This window comes from Aptenodytes forsteri, unplaced genomic scaffold, assembly GCF_000699145.1.
Source record: "Aptenodytes forsteri isolate BGI_AS27 unplaced genomic scaffold, ASM69914v1 Scaffold53, whole genome shotgun sequence".
NCBI lineage: Eukaryota > Metazoa > Chordata > Aves > Sphenisciformes > Spheniscidae > Aptenodytes > Aptenodytes forsteri.
The window spans coordinates 2,618,171-2,634,035 of NW_008795909.1; the positions used below are offsets into that span (position 1 = coordinate 2,618,171).

General features: G+C 42.6%; 1 protein-coding gene across 1 annotated transcript in view; it reads left to right on the plus strand.

Annotated features, from left to right (window-relative positions):
- Window positions 1-15,865, plus strand: part of PLXNC1 (plexin C1) — a gene marked incomplete at its 5' end in the record, with an annotated part of 74,937 nt that overhangs the window by 33,042 nt on the left and 26,030 nt on the right. The window contains 8 exons of the mRNA XM_019473419.1: window positions 3,536-3,675; window positions 4,788-4,967; window positions 6,219-6,306; window positions 7,214-7,420; window positions 7,533-7,724; window positions 11,354-11,453; window positions 12,497-12,598; window positions 12,985-13,088. Of these exons, the coding sequence (XP_019328964.1) occupies window positions 3,536-3,675; window positions 4,788-4,967; window positions 6,219-6,306; window positions 7,214-7,420; window positions 7,533-7,724; window positions 11,354-11,453; window positions 12,497-12,598; window positions 12,985-13,088 (1,113 nt within the window). The remainder of the gene's footprint in view (window positions 1-3,535; window positions 3,676-4,787; window positions 4,968-6,218; window positions 6,307-7,213; window positions 7,421-7,532; window positions 7,725-11,353; window positions 11,454-12,496; window positions 12,599-12,984; window positions 13,089-15,865) is intronic.

Consider the following 15,865-nt stretch of genomic DNA (forward strand, 5'->3'; position numbering starts at 1 on the left):
TACTCGCTGGCGGGGTGGGGTGAGAAGCAGAAAAGGCCTTGACTCTGTGTGAGCACTGCTCAGCAATAACAAAAACATCCCTGTGTTATCAACACTGTTTTCAGCACAAATCCAAAACATAGCCCTATACTAGCTACTGTGAAGAAAATTAACTCTATCCCAGCCAAAACCAGCACAACCTCTTAAATTCAGCTGTTCAGCTGAGGTTTTGTAAACAACATCACAAAATCCATTTTGTTTTTCACAGAGATGAGTGGGATTGCAATACTTGTGCTTCTGAGCATTAATATTCTGGATTTGGTCTGCATATAAAGCATTATGGCTGGTGAAAGAACAGAGGAAATTCTTCTTTGCTCTGCTTCCAAGTGCATTAATTTGACATTGGTAAATAGTTGGAATTGCCTGGGAGATGGCTTTCTTCCACACACCTTATCTTGGAAAGACAGTGATGGACAAGGCAGTGAAAGCGCTAGAGGCAGTCCAAAGGCAGATGTTTGTTTAGAAGTGATTGATCCATTCAGAGGGCTTGAAATTGCATTTGAAATCCTGCTTTCCTTTGACTGCTGGTGCTTTAAGGAGAACGTACTGGAGAGCTGAGAAAGAGGATTTGTGTTTTCCCACAACCCCAGCCAAGGATTTAGATTAATATACTTTTTTTTTCAGTGGCAGCCCCAGCCCTCCTTCTGACTCCAGCTGCTGGTTTCCATGCATGCACCTTCCCCCTTCCTGCGCCAGAGCAGCAATTGGAGTGGTTGCATGAGTACACTTGGCTGGGGAACTGATTTGGCTGGAAATAACCGTTGTCTTTCAGCAGGTTATTTTTCATCTGGGCCAGTTCCCCGATCCAGTTCTTTGCGTGGCCTCGGGGCCCCATGCTGGCACCACAGGAGGGACTGTGCTGGAGCAGGGACGAGCTCCCCGGGGTGGCAGAGGCTGCTTAACCTGGGCCGCTGCCAGATATCTTGCTGTGACCTGCAGCCATGCTAACCACACCTCTGAGGATGGGGCTGCCACTGTTTACGCAGCCCCCGGGGAGCGTTAGGCTGTCCAGGGGACTGGGAGGGGGGCGGGCTGCAGCTCAGAAGTGTGGAGTTCTATTGAAGTTGACAGGGCTGTGCTGATTTATATTACCTGAGGACCTGGTGCACGCTTTCTGTATGTCTCTCTGTGTGTTTATACTGCTTTCATCGTGTGCCTCACAACTAGTGATTTTTATAAATATCCTTCTGCCTCTCTGCTGTCTCCATTCCCTCTTGCTGCCTGGCATCTCTCCCCCTGCCATGCAGTGACTGGAAGGTCAGCAGCTCTCTGGCGCTGGGGAAACGAGCACCGCGGACCCCAGCGAGGATGCTTGGTCCCTCCTGCATTCAGTGAGGAAATTCACGGGGGGTTTTTTGCTGCTGAGGAAAGTGTCGTGGACCACAGTGGTCAAGCCGGGAAGCAGGCTCTCGAGCAACCAAGGCCAGCTTGCCTCAGCGCTGCGAGTGACTGCGCTGACGCCATGAGTCCAAGGCAGGACGTGGTGAGGGAGCCCGTGTCGTGTAGCCACAGGGAAGGCATGATTTCAAGGGGGACTGAAACTTCCAGAGTGAACCATTCTTCCCGTGATTTCTTCTTGGTGTGAGAAAAGAAACAAGGCAAGCCAAGCTGAGGCACCCTGTGGTGTGTGGTGCCTGGCAGAGAGACCAGCGGGAGCCCCGAAGCGCCGCAGCGTCCTGCCGCACCCCTGAGCAGGGGATGCCTGGCATTTCCCTCACCGGGGCTCACAGCCCTGATGCAGCTGTGGGGGATCTCTGTGTGTTTGTGTGATACTGCCTTATTCCTGTGCTTCAGGGCTCCCTGCTGGTTACCAGTGAGAGCCCCGAAGCAGTGTTTTACTCCTTTCTGTATATTTGGCTTCTGGATTTGTGTGAGGATATTGACTGTCCTTGGTGCGCTGGAGGCTGGGCAGCAGCAGAGGGACGGGACATGGGTGGAGAAAAGCACTTGTGCTTCGCTGGCTTTAATCTCTCAGATTTCTGCTTCAGTTGTCCTGCTTGCATACTAAGGGTTAAACTGATCCCCAAGTCAGGGTGGGTGTGAATTTTCCCCCTCAGGCTGTTTGTCAGGGGTTTCCTTTGCCCTCCTCCATTATCCCTACAAGAGGTCATCTTGGAGGCCCTTTTTGCAGGCCCTCTGGCCCCAGCCTTTGCACTCTCTTGCCCTTTTCTAAGGCACAAGTTGCAGCTTTCAATCAGTTGTGACAGGTCTCACATTTGCTCCGGAGCGCTCTGGCATTCAGCGGGCCATGGTAGCATGTGGGGACAACGTGCCGGGGACCTTTCTGAAATGGGCAAATGCTGTGTTTGCAGTGGATGGCAATGTGACCCCGGTGGTCCCCTCAGGCCACCAGCCCAAAGGCTTGGTGCTGCTCTGGGTACGTGAAAAGATTAGTGGGGAGAAAAACCCTGTGGCAAGGACTTTCCTAGAAGTTTTGCACCAGCATCCCTTCTCAGGGTCAGGAAGGCTGAACTGCTCAGTGGATGTGTCCACAGGTGCACAGCAGAAATGGGGATAATCACAATGCTGTAAAAACTCACTGTAAACTAGTATTATAGGCAGTCTAAAAGCAAGCTAGAAATCATTTGCCTGAGAAGGTCCCAAACAGTTTGTGGTTTCACATGTGTATTTTCCTGGGGTTTTTTGAATGTTTTCAGTTTGTTGTCTGAAACATACAGAGAGGAAACCGTCTGTGTGACTATAAAACTGGGGAAGCAGCAAAACTGATTAAACATGAGATGCTGTCAAATGTATCAAGTAAATACACTAGGGAAAAAATCTCTTCTTGCTAGAAGTATGTGTAAGTTAGAATAAGTAAATATAAAGATACACAAAGAAAAGCACAGTTTAAAAATTGGCCACATTTCTGCAAGACTGTGACAGCATCAGAGCAAACTAAAATTATTCTTAAATGCTGGAAAATAGATTTGTAAACTTCTTAGCATCAAAATGGGATACCAAAAAATCCCCACAGTTGTGTTGGACCTTTAGCTCTATGTATGACTTTGAAAAAACTTTCTAGTAAAGCTAATTCTGGGACTCCTTCTTGACTTTTCATTCTAGGATTTGACCCTGCTTCCCCTTTTCAGGTCTTGAGAGATGCCTTCATTTGTTTCTCTGACCTCTCATAGTGACAGCACCATGGGTTTTGTCTTGTGTTGTTTCTTAGTTCTTCAACGGTCACACAAAGTGCATCATTTCAAGCTGAGTTTTTATGATACTTACCTTCCAGTATGTCAGATTGTGATTCCTTTGGGCAACTTTGTTATGAGATAAATTGAAATATAAAATACGTAGGCAAAAATAGTTGGCTTGTAAATAAGTTGTGATTGACAGTACTTCACAGGATCAAGCTTAACAAGATTTGAAATTAATAAGAAAAATGTATCCCAGTGCCATAAAACCCGCATTCCTGAGTGGTGGTTGTTTTTGCAGCTGTTGTTTAACTGCCTCGCCTTTTTATAACTAGATTTTGTTTTGCTTTGTTTTCTAATAGCATATCAGCATTCATTCCATTGAACCTTTGTGGATTTCTACATTAGGCAAAAGTGAAATAACAGTCAAAGGAGAAAACTTTACACGTGCATCAGGCATAAAACTGATACTGACTGGAATCACTGGCTGTAAACCAGACATGTGAGTTAAGCTCTGAAAAATAATACTATTTACTTTGCATGGTGAAAATTATGCCCATTTTGCCCTAGCAATACAGTTGTGTGAATAGCTGTCATGCACCTCTCCTCAGCAGAGGGGGGGATGCTTTGCACTCCTTTAGTTATACTTCCACTTTAAATTCCCCAAGGATGGAAACGAATTTGGTGTTTGGGTACGATACAAGGGATGGGTGGGTAGGTGGGCAGCTCTCAGCAGTAGTTACGGCAGTTCTGTACCTGTGGCCTTCTGTGCCTTGCAGCAGGCAACAAGAAGTTAGGTCACAGGAAAGCCTCAGCTTTTATTTGACCCTCCTCTGCTTCAAAATATCCCCCATATATTCTAGGATTCTGCTTGTGAAAGCACAGATGCCATGGCAGGGAAGGGAATCTCTCATGCGACAGTGTGTACTTTTCTCTATTGATGATTGCACAGTGTAACCCCCTAGATAATTAGGCTATCTTATTTTGAATCAGTCATTTTCAGGTGCAGCTGCAATGGCTGCCCGTGATTACCAAGCCCATCTTACATAGCTAGCACTTGAAAAAGTATTCATATGGTACAGTTCAATTTTTAGTTGAACCATGAATTTCTTGGGGACCACAGAAAACAAAAGGAGAGAAGGATGGAGAAAGGGAAAGGAGGGAGAGAGAGGAAGTAGACAGAAAGGGAGGAAGGAGAGAAAAGAAGAAAGGAAGGGGGAAAGAGAGAAAAAGAAGAAAGAAAAGGAAACTGAAGATTCTTATTCTTGACTAGCTAATGAGTTGATAGCACAGAGAAGTATACAGCAAAGTACACAGTTTACACAGCAAAATCACACATTGCATTACATAGCCTCATCCCAAGGCCATAAGACCAATATCTGTACCGTCTTCTGTGATTATTGTAACATATAGCAACTTCATCCAAAAGATGTCCTACTTTGTCTTTTCAACTGCCTGCTCTCTCTTTCCACCTCCATCTGGCAGCTCAAAGAGAGATTCGTTCCTCTTCTCTCCTCATCCTTTGCGTTAGGTTATAGGCTTTGTGTAGTAACATCAATGAGTGGCATAGTGGCATCTCTCTTTCGGCATCTAACTCTTTTCTTTCTCCTCCAGCATTAAAGTTAGAAATGTGCTAAACGATACGCAAATGACATTTGCTCTCCCACCGACACGTAAAGAGGCCAAAAGTATATGTATACAGGCTAATGGGAAAAAATGTTCACCACCCATGACCCTACATTATGTTTCACTGCCATCATGTTTTGGAATCACACCCAATACCTCCTGGATCAGGTAAATTTGTCTTTCTATACTTTTTATGTATTTATTACAATGTAGTCCCACTGAGCCGATATGAGCCTCCTTCCTTGGCCAGACTGCAGCTGGTGTAAACTTGGATGACTGCTGTAACCTGTTGTGGAGGATGAATTTATGCCGGTGAACTGATTTAACATTTAACAGTCATGATAGCTGCAAGACAGATTCTGTGTTCTGCAGGATTCTGTAAACTCCTTCCTGCCCACCCCAGGTCTCCTTTGTAGAAGTCAAAAGTAGTCTCTTTGTACTAAAGCTAAATGCAAAATATGGGTAGCACGCATAAATTCAAACTCCAATTAACTTTGATTTCTTGATACTAACATACCCTTCACCTCCGAAACAGTATCAGTGAATTGGAAATGAAGTGAAAATAACCACCACTGCAGTGATACGCACGGACTTGCTTTAGGACCGGGTTTCCTAAAGCCAAAGGAGCCCTTTTCAAGCCTCTGCTGTGTTCTGTGGGAGACTCACAGCTCCAATGAAAGACTTACAGGGTGGTTTTAAGATATTCTCAGGCACAGCTTTCCACCTGTCCCTCTGCCTGCACAGTTTTTACCTACTTTCATGTTCTTAATCTGATATCTTGGCGTCAAGGACAGGCAAATGTGGATTTGAGGTAGTAAGTTGGGCAGGCAGCTGCAGCAGCTGAGCAGCTAGGACGCATGCCCTCATCTCCAGGTGAGGGGCAGCTCAGGCAGCTGGAAATTAATAATACCTTAAACCACTCCAACTGTGTTCAGCAGAGATTGTGAGCCAGAGCCCACAGACACAAGCACCATTGTGTGTGCTGAGACAGATGGTCTGAACACTGCTGAGAATGTTTCCTGTGAGGTGCCTGGCACCATCGGTTTGTCCTGAAGAAGGCAACAACAGGCGGGGCTGCTCTGGGGCAGTGAAATGCCATGTCTTCAAGACAGAATATTAAATCACGGTCTAGTTCTTTGGCTGCATGAATAGAAAACAAGGTGGGGAGTCCCTGAAAAGGAGTATGCATGTGTATGCTATTAAGTCATTTGGTTTTGCAGTTACATCATGAGGGAAGAATGGAAGTACACTGTACAGCTCAAATTATCTTGTCCTGCAGTTTGACTTTATTATATTGGCTGCTACCGAAGCAAAATGCACATGAGTAGTTTATTCACGGCTGAAGCCTTAATGCAGGACTTATTTGTGGGAAAACAGATAATATAAACCTCCTTTCACCCCCCCTTTTTTTTTTTACAGTGGTGGTCGCAAAATTACTACAATTGGTAGAAATTTTAATGTGGTGGACAGTGTGATTATTTCAGATGACCAGAGATCAAACCTCACCGTAAGTCTTAATCTCCTGTACAATACCAAATAGAGGTCTCTTAAGGGATTAGGTTTTATTCCTAAGGTTTCAGGAGGATCTCAATATTTTTCTAACACTTGCAGGCACACATCAGTCACCCTACTGAAATAAATAGGACCACTTGTGGGATTACAGTTGCACACATTCTCAGTACAGGATCATGGATACACATAAGCTACTCTCCTGCATAATTCCCTGAGCCTTTTTTCTATGCTCTAGAGACTTGCTCCAAATTCGTCCTTTTTGAGCCTCCCCAGCCTCCATGTGCGGGTCTGTTGGAGGAGGGGGTAGTGTACTCTCTGGCTTTGTGCTGAAAACCCAAATGGTGCCACTGCCTCAGCAAGGGGCGGGAGACTGGAGCTGATTTTGGGATGAAACCCTTCCTCCAAGGCTGTGAGGAGGTGGGCAGCCTGTTGCCTCCTGGGCTTGCAGCACAGAGACCAGAAAAGAGCAGCACCACCCCATGGTGTAACCAATGGGGTGACTGTAGCAACTCCCCTCTATCAGGAGTTAAGCTGGGGAAAGCCAATGCCCAGGGGTGCTGGAGAGCTCCTCCTGCTCTTCTCCTAACCTGCACTGAGGGGAAGGAAAGAGAAACCACTGTCCCTATTCCTGTCTCACTGCAGGAAATAGCTGCCTTAGCAGTGTGCAGTCTGCCTTAAAGCAGCATGCAGAGTGTGTGATAAATGTGCTTAAAAGTAGACACAAGCTTAACACAGGAACTTTCCCAGGTGCTCTGCATGCAGCCCCGATCGCAGAGAAGAGGTTTAGCAGGTATCTGTGTGAAGCCAGGAAGATGTTAAAATGATTTTGAGTGCCTCTGTTTGTAATTGTACCCACTGTTGAGTTCTTAATGACCGTTACAGTTTTGCTATTGCATTTCTAGGTCTCTAGGTGTCCTGGAAATGAATCTGAATATCATTACTTAACTCCAAGCCTGAGCCATGCAACAGAGGGTAAAGTTGTTGATATGATGTTAAAAGTGGAAACTACCTTTATACCATGTGTAAAATTACACTATCACCCTGACCCAGTGTTCATTAACTACCAGCTACACACTGAGCTGGATCCTGACCTGGAATTAAAAATATATGTAAGTTTGAAAGTAATAAACTTTAATTCCTTATTTAAAATAGTCGTTGGGGATCATTTTATTTCTTACTGTATTTAGTGACTGTTTATTATCTTCAATTTTTTCCCTCTAGAAAGAAACAGACAACTTGAATATTTCTAAAACTGAGGTAGAGGTTTATCTGTCATATATGAGTGGTGCGCAGACCAAAAAGATATGGTTCAGCGTCCAAAATATTACCAAAAAACCAGATCGTAGCACCATACTGTGCAAATTCAAAAGGGAAGGAACAGACAAGATTGACTTTTCCACAGTGAAAGTTTTTGTAAGTAGAATTCCCTTTTGTTGCAATTTAACAATGCTTGAATGTTTATGCAAATGTAGTAAAATGTAGTATTAATGCTCTGATCATGAATACTCTACAGAGGGAGGAACTGGATGCATTTTTTGTTCTCCTGGTACTCGGTAGTCTGGTTATCTTCCTCACATCTAAGCATGCCTGCCTAGCTTGGGTGCCACTAACAGTGCCGAGTTCATTTACTGTCTGGTTACTGCTGTAGTGTCAGAGATAGGCTTTGTGGTCCAAGCTGAGCTCACTGCTGCTGAGTTCCAGGAGAGCAGTAGCTTGTCAGACCTCTGGCTGCAGCACAGACATCACCAATGAAGCATCACTGGCTCCAGGAGAGCCCCTCATCTTAGATCTGTAAGCAATCTGCTGCTGCAGTGTGGCCATGAGGAAAAGGATTGTGTCCTCCCATTCACTTTTTCCCACTAAAGTAGATAAGGATCTTGAACAGTGCATAGTGATCACCACTAAGACAGAAGAGAAGGCATTTCCGGATGAAAAAGGGGGTAAAATTCAGCGTGCACCGGGGAGGCCAAAATGCTATGAACATATGGCACAAAGCCAGCCCCAAATATAAGAACATTAGCATGGATGTCAAAGCTAAATGGCAGCTTAAGGTATTTGCTCCATGAATAAGATGAAGATATGAATTTTTTAAAAAGCAATCATCACCGTTTATGAGGGAGAAAAATTATGCCAGACTCTTATTAAAGTGTATGGTGGTATAAAACTGAAATAACTCTATTGACTTCAAGGCATATGGCTCACAGTAAAGATTAACAAAGCTACTCTCAATTTCATATCACTGTTAACTGATCCTCCATCTGTGGATCCTGACATCTGAGCCAATTATGGCATGGAAAAGCCTTTCTGAGATTGGTGTTGCATTTAAATATTAACGTTGCTTTGCAATATCACATGTTCATCCTGCAAGCTTCATAGGAGTGACTGTCATAGAAAGGTCACCACTTCGCTAAGGCATATCAAATGCAGTAGTTATAAGGTAACATTTCACTTCTGGTACCTTAAAAATTATTTTTTCCAACATCAAGAAAAATGTTGAAGTAGGAAATCATCACGTGTTTTTTCAATCTTGTAAATAAATCATCATAGAAGAAGTAGGGCCACTCTGAAGAAAGGGTAAGCTGGGCATAAAAGATAGGTATGGCCCAAGAATAAATGTATCTCTTGCTTTAGTTTTCAGGAAGGAAGAGGATATTGAGTATAGGGTCAAAGACAGGATGATCAGTCTGAACGGAGGTGTCAAAGAAGAAAATGCCATTCTTGTGACAGAAGCAAGATTCAGATAGATCAAGGGGCTCAAGACAGCTGGGACAGGATCATTCCCATCACAGCACTGAGAAAGAACTGGTGCATGACATTGTAGGCTTAGTAGGAGAGATTTTTAATAAAACTAAAGTCAGGAGAGGTACTGTATGACTGGAGAGCAGCAAATACAAATCCAGTATTTAAAAGAAAAAAAAAAATCTAGGCAAATAGAGGCTTGCTGATTTAATCCTAGCTCTATGTAAAGCTTTATAATGTATTTTGAATGAGGGACTCATGAAAGACCTGGAAGTAAATGGAAAATGGGATAATTGTCAACTTCTTTTTAATAAAAGCAGATTATGCTCGAAATCTTTATTTGGTAAGACTGATTTAATCTAGCTCTATGTAAAGCTTTATAATGTATTTTGAATGAGGGACTCATGAAAGACCTGGAAGTAAATGGAAAATGGGATAATTGTCAACTTCTTTTTAATAAAAGCAGATTATGCTCGAAATCTTTATTTGGTAAGATGAGTGATTTCCTCAACAACAAAAAAGCAGTAGATCACATGTACCTGGAAGTCATTCAGTAAACTACTTAACATGGTGATTATGAAGACGCTAGGGATTAGAAAAACTGGATGCTGTGTATGGGGAGCTGACTCTGGGCAATGTTGATTTTCATACAGATATTATTTAATATCACTAGTGACTTGAGCACAAAAATAAGATATGCACTAATAACATTTGCTGATTACATAAAGCTCAGAGGCATTACCAGTCCAGAGGAGGTTTTATAATGTCATGCAGGAAAAATAAAATGAATTTAGGAATAGGAATCGGATGAATTCAGGTGTACCTTATTTAGTCTGCAATTCATAAGCAAGATAAATAAAAGATAAGGAAAGAAATGGGGCCACTGAGTCGGAAGGTTATGGTGAAGGTTAAAGATAATCTGAGTATGAATGGAAAACTAAATGAATGCTTTGCCTCAGTTTACAATAAGCAGGGATGAGTAACAGGAATTTCTGCTTTAGGAATGCTTTGGTTGGACATGACAAGTGGAGAAAGTCGGGTGTATTAGTCACGGGATGATTAATGTATTTAGCCACCAATGCATTTCAGCCTTAGAAAAGGCAAATGGGATCCTAGGAAAGCTCAGACCGAAAGTACTTTGTAGAGGAGCTGTGAAAACACATAAACAACTGAAGAAAAAGTACATTTTATGGAGGAAAGAGGTCTGCTTTGTCTTCTGTTCTTTGTAGCCTCAGAAATACGAAGGATGTGTCCTTCCAGCCCTGTGGGGTTTCTTTGCTTGCTCATGTCCGTGTAGCTGCGATGTGACTATCCATTTGGTAGTGTCCAGCTGCCCTGGCTGCTCACCTCCTGTGACAAGCCAGTGATTGAAATCACCAGATCTCTGCCTTCCCTGCTGTAACCCAAAATAATTTCAACCCAACTCTCCTTTTCAATTATCCCTGGCACTTGGTGGTATTCTTTTTCTGTGTCAAAGCGTATTTTTGCTTCTAGTCTGTTTATAGTCTTAGCTACCCTTTATTTATGTGCTTTCACAGTCCTCTGAGATCCTCCTTTGTGAAATTCTTCTGCCGTAATTATCAGTGGTGAATGCCTCAGTTTGGCATCTGGCAGACTTCAGCACTTTTGTGTATTCCTAAGAATTAATGCCTGTCCTGCCTTTGACAAGCCCAGTGACTGTTGGGGGATGTTGTACATGTATTGTATGTTGTATTTGTTCTTAAGCGGACGTTCAGGAATGCCCTACATTCTCCATAAAGAGGTTGAAACTTCTGCAAAGAAGTAGGGAAGAGGGCTGTGGGCCAGGCGTCTATCAAAAATTTTACTTCCCTCATTATTTGCGTGAGTCTTACCTTACTTTTCTGCTCAGCAGAGTAACACTGTGAGTGCAAAGGAATGTTTTTAACTACCAAGATGTGCCTTCCTCACTTCAAAATGCCAGAACGTTTAGCAGCAATTCTGAAGTGCGTGAGCCACTTGGCCAGCTGGAGGCCAGATCTTGCCGTTCATTTGAGGGCTCTAGTTTGCAGCGAGAGCAATGGCAAAATTTGGTGCTGCATGAGGACCTCCACATTTTTCTCTTGTCAATGCTCTGTTATCCTGCTTAAACATCAAATACAGTAAAAGTTAAGTTGCTGTTGGTTCACATATGTTTTCCCGAATTGCTGCTGTCTTCCCAATAATCTCCAGAACCAGGGTCCTTCATGTCCCTAAAATACATTTTTTTTTATGCATTAAATGTCATTTTAAGCACTGATATATAATACCTGTCCTCTATTAACACAGCCATTATTTTTCTTCAGGTCAAATTAGGAAATTTTGAGCACGAAGTCAAACCAACATCATCACACATATATTTATATGTTCTTATTTTGCTGCCTATTGTAGTGGGTGTCATTATAGGTAAGTACGGTAATGTGTTTTCAGTTTTTGATTTGCTGAAGGGTATAATCATGACACATAAACACATATACATACACGCATGCATGTTTGGGACTGTCACAAACAGTCTGGTGGTTTTCCCCTGTTCCCAGTAAGAGTGGACAAAGTTAACTCTGGACTGGTGGTGAAGTCCGTCTTGTCAGACTACAGCATGTTACAAGACAGTAGTTTTGGCTGTTCTGCCGGGATTACTTACCACCATTTAGTGAGGCAAGCCATAGGACTGACATCCTTGTGCCACAGCTTGGGCCTTTCCAGCTCTCAGAGCTGGGCTCCCCTCCTGTCCCTGGGGCAGATGTTCCCTAACAAACTCCTTATCCTCAGGCAGTGTTTGTGGTGTTTCTGCTCAGTCTCATTTGGATCATTCATGAATTTGTAGGTCATTACTAAATTGAGGGAGATAAATAGTTATCCCCTCCTCTTTTTCTCATGCCTTTTTTCTGAATGTTTTGACCTGGTTATATATTTGATAAATTTTCATTTATTGTAGTAAGTTTAGGGGTTTGTTCTTTTGTTTGGTTGGGTTTCTTTTTAAAAAGTGCATTACCTTTACAGGAACCATATCTCGTGCCTTTACTCTCTCAAAATAAGCTTTAGAGAAGTTAACGATTTGGAAGTGGATTTCCTGTTCAAAACAACTGTTTTTCCTGTTTAATCAGTGCTACTTTAAGCAGGTTGCTAGTAGTAGAAGTGGTTTTTAGATTCTGTGTCTCACTGTGCAGGTTGTACATAGCAGGGTGTGCTGTACTTTCAAATAAAGTTGGATTGACAATTCTAAGACCTTGTTAAAAGGGATGGTTTTTATTAAACATTGCGGTTTAGATCCAGATAACTAGGGCTCATGGGTACTAGCACACTGACAACAGTAGAAACAGTAATCCCCCTGGAGAGTGCAAATGTATATTAATCTTTCTGTTTCTTAAAGTAATATTAAAATATGTCTTATATAGGGGTTGTCTGTTCTGCAGTTTCTGTACTCAGAATCTTTTTTTCTTCCCTTTTAGCGGCATTCGTAGTTACTAGATACAAATCCAAAGAGTTAACTCGTAAACAGAGTCAGCAACTTGAACTGCTGGAGTATGAGATTCGGAAGGAAATACGCGAGGGTAGGTCTAAAGAGCTTTGTAGAGCTTAAGTACAGCATAATTTCTGAACTGAAACTGTCAAGAAGCTCACATTATGTAAACATTTTAATGTTATAGCTGTTAGAATATTTTTGTGTTGTATCAGAGTTCCTCTTTAATGTCGGTGTGCACTGCAGTAGAGATAGCACTGAGCTAATAGGATTGCATGTAATATTTCCTTCAACAAAAGTGGGGAAAAAAATGGATTGGTACTTTCCCACTCATAAGAGCTTCAGCTAGAAAAACAACCCCTCTTCCCTGAAAACTGTTTTTTAAGGAACACCCACTGGGGCCAAGTTATAATTGTGAAGATGATTTTGTGTCAACTGAACTAACTCTCTGGGTGGGGAGGGGGGGTGCTTTTTCAGGATTTGCTGAACTGCAGATGGATGAATTAGACGTGGTGGATAGTTTTGGAACCGTTCCCTTCCTTGACTACAAACACTTTGCTCTTAGAACTTTCTTTCCAGAGGTAAATATTTACAAGTCTTTCAGTTGTCAGCCCTGCCTAATAATGAAAAAGCTAGGAAGGTCAGGATCAAATAACTGAAGTAAATACTACATAGTAATTGCACATTGTTTTCACAAGAAACTTTTCTTAAATCAAGAATTACCAAAGAACACTTAAGGCCGTACATCTCTATATTTAACCAAGCCTAATTGCTGTAGATAAAGGACCGTTGCTGAATTTTCAAGGGTTGTGTGTGCATCCGTTTCTTTTTTGCCCAGCCTCACTAAGCTGCTTGCCTTTCAGGCCATCCTAACTATGCTATAATTTATCCATTGCTTTTTTGTTCTCATGCTTTCACTTTCCACGCTATAACTAGTTAAATTAACAGTCAGGCTAGCTAACATGCTAGCTAACATCATGACACTTCCTAATTAGATTTGTGGGATGAAGAAATGGCTCTAAGGTCGTGCTGGCTTTCTGCTCCAAGCTGCTGACAGAAATGGTAAGACCTTGATTCAAAGGAGCGCAAGTCAAATGCTTAAAAATTACATAAGTACTTAAGTGCTGTCCAGTTTAGAGGTGGATATTTTCATTGTTCTTTGGAGCAGTTTGTGCCACTGCGTCAGAGGACTGAAGAGGCCTTCTCCTGAATGTTTTCCTTCTCTTGAATGTTTTCCTTCTCTTGCTATATTTTGCATATGTGGCACATTACGATGCTGATAAGTGCATTTGCCACAGCTTTCAAAATTATATCATGATGTTAACCAGTGCTTACCGGCATTTACTAATTGGCAGAAGCTGTGATCTCAGCTGGTGATATTTTGCTGTGTGACTGACACCAATGAGTAGAAACCCTTGGTTAGTGCTGTGGTATTTTAGGGTATAGCTGGTATGTATGCAAATTATCTACTAGTCTTCATGTGTTACTCATCATTGCTGCAGCCCAGTCCTGCAGTCTTATTTGCACACTGCTTCACTTTATCGCTGTGTGTGATCCCACTAAAAGCTCATTGTGATAAACACATGTGATAGTGCAGAATCAGGGCCTTTTTTCGTACAACGCCAAATATCAGATACTAAGGCAGAATAATATTTAAAAATTACACATGCATAATCTTTGTACACTTTGAGTCCACTTCTCACACCAAAGGAAACTGGGAATATCTCTTCTGGTACTGCTGTGATGCCCCCAGTCTAATTTGTACGGGGTCACTAGGAGGTTTGAAGAAAATGGACCAAGGAAACCTTACTTTCTGCATCTCTTTCCTTTCAGTTTGTTTTGTTGCCAGGCATATTAGCATTAAAATAGTGGTTTTATTTTTAGGAATATCTTTTCCTAGTGGTAGTCCCCTGTCAAAACAGTAACAGTCTGCAGAAGCTGTCTGGGTGGAAATGCTTTGCTTTATGCAAATAGAAAGGAAAGAAAAAAAGGCACAAAGTCTGCCACTCTGTTGCATTATGTGAGGTCAGAAAGGGAAGGGCTCCTGTTTTGCCTTGGCAAGTTTCATGCCACTGCACGTCCTGGAAACAATTCCAATTGGATTTTGTCTCTGTTTGAAATACTGATACCACGAAGGTAAACTTGCCGCTATTAGCTCTCTACAGACATGTGGTGTCAGGCAAGTTATTTAATGTATTGTGTACCAATTTTTCCTGCTAAGTACTTACCGTTTACGTTGCGGGAGTGTCCAAACATGCCTTGTGCTGTATGAATGTGGTAGGAGAGCAGTGCTCTACTAAACAAATACTACAGATTAATAGAAAAGGCGATGGAGTAATAGATGGCAACCGAGTGTCAGAAGGGTTGACAGAAGGGTCGAAGTGACAAACCACGACTTCCCTTACTAACCTCGTGTGTTTGAATGATGTCTATATTGTACTCTTTCTGCCTTCCAGTGTGTTCGATGGGCTTTGTCTCATCTAATCTAAGCTGTTTAAACATGGACATCAAAGCTGTTCACTGAGCATCTTCTGTAGTCAGTGCAGAGACAGGCAGCTCAAGGAAGTGATTCATCCCACTTGCCTGAGACATCTGTCTCAGGATGGGGTGAGTTGTTTAAAGAGGGAGTCAGATGCCTAAAATTAAATGGTGGACCCCATCTTGATTTTGAGCTTCTAGCTTCCTGCTGCTTCAATTTTCTATATTTAATCTAGCTTGATAGCTTTTGTTTTGTGCTAATGCTTGTGGTGTTAAATGGATATTACATCTATTCTTAAAATATTCCTTATGTTCAGCCTGATTTTTGCTTTACTTGTTAAATTTGGGTTATTATTTCTGTTTTCCCTCAATTTCCCACATTGTTTGGGAATGCTGCCATGCTTGTTCCCTGTTCACAAGCATTTTTAACCTTTAACGTGGTTCTGGTTGTTGCACTCTGTGTGTGTGTGTTTTATTGGTAGGTGGTGTTAGGGGTGCTGAAGGAGTTCTGGAAAAATGGAAATAGCCAGTGGAGAAAGAGGAATAAGAGTATGGTAGGGGAGAAGAGAACAGGAGGCATGAGGAATGAAAAATCAGATATGTAGATGAAAAATTAGATGTGAGCCAGCAATGTGCGCTCGCAGCCCAGAAAGCCAACTGTACCCTGGGCTGCATAAAAAGAAGCCTGGCCAGCAGGTTGAGGGAGGTGATTCTCCCCCTCTGCTCTGCCCTCATGAGACCCCACCTGGAGTACTGCATCCAGCTCTGGGGTCCCCAGCACAAGAAAGACATGGACCTATTAGAGTGGGTCCAGAGGAGGGCCACAAAAGTGGTCAGAGGGCTGGGACACCTCTCCTATGAAGAAAGGCTGAGAGAGTTG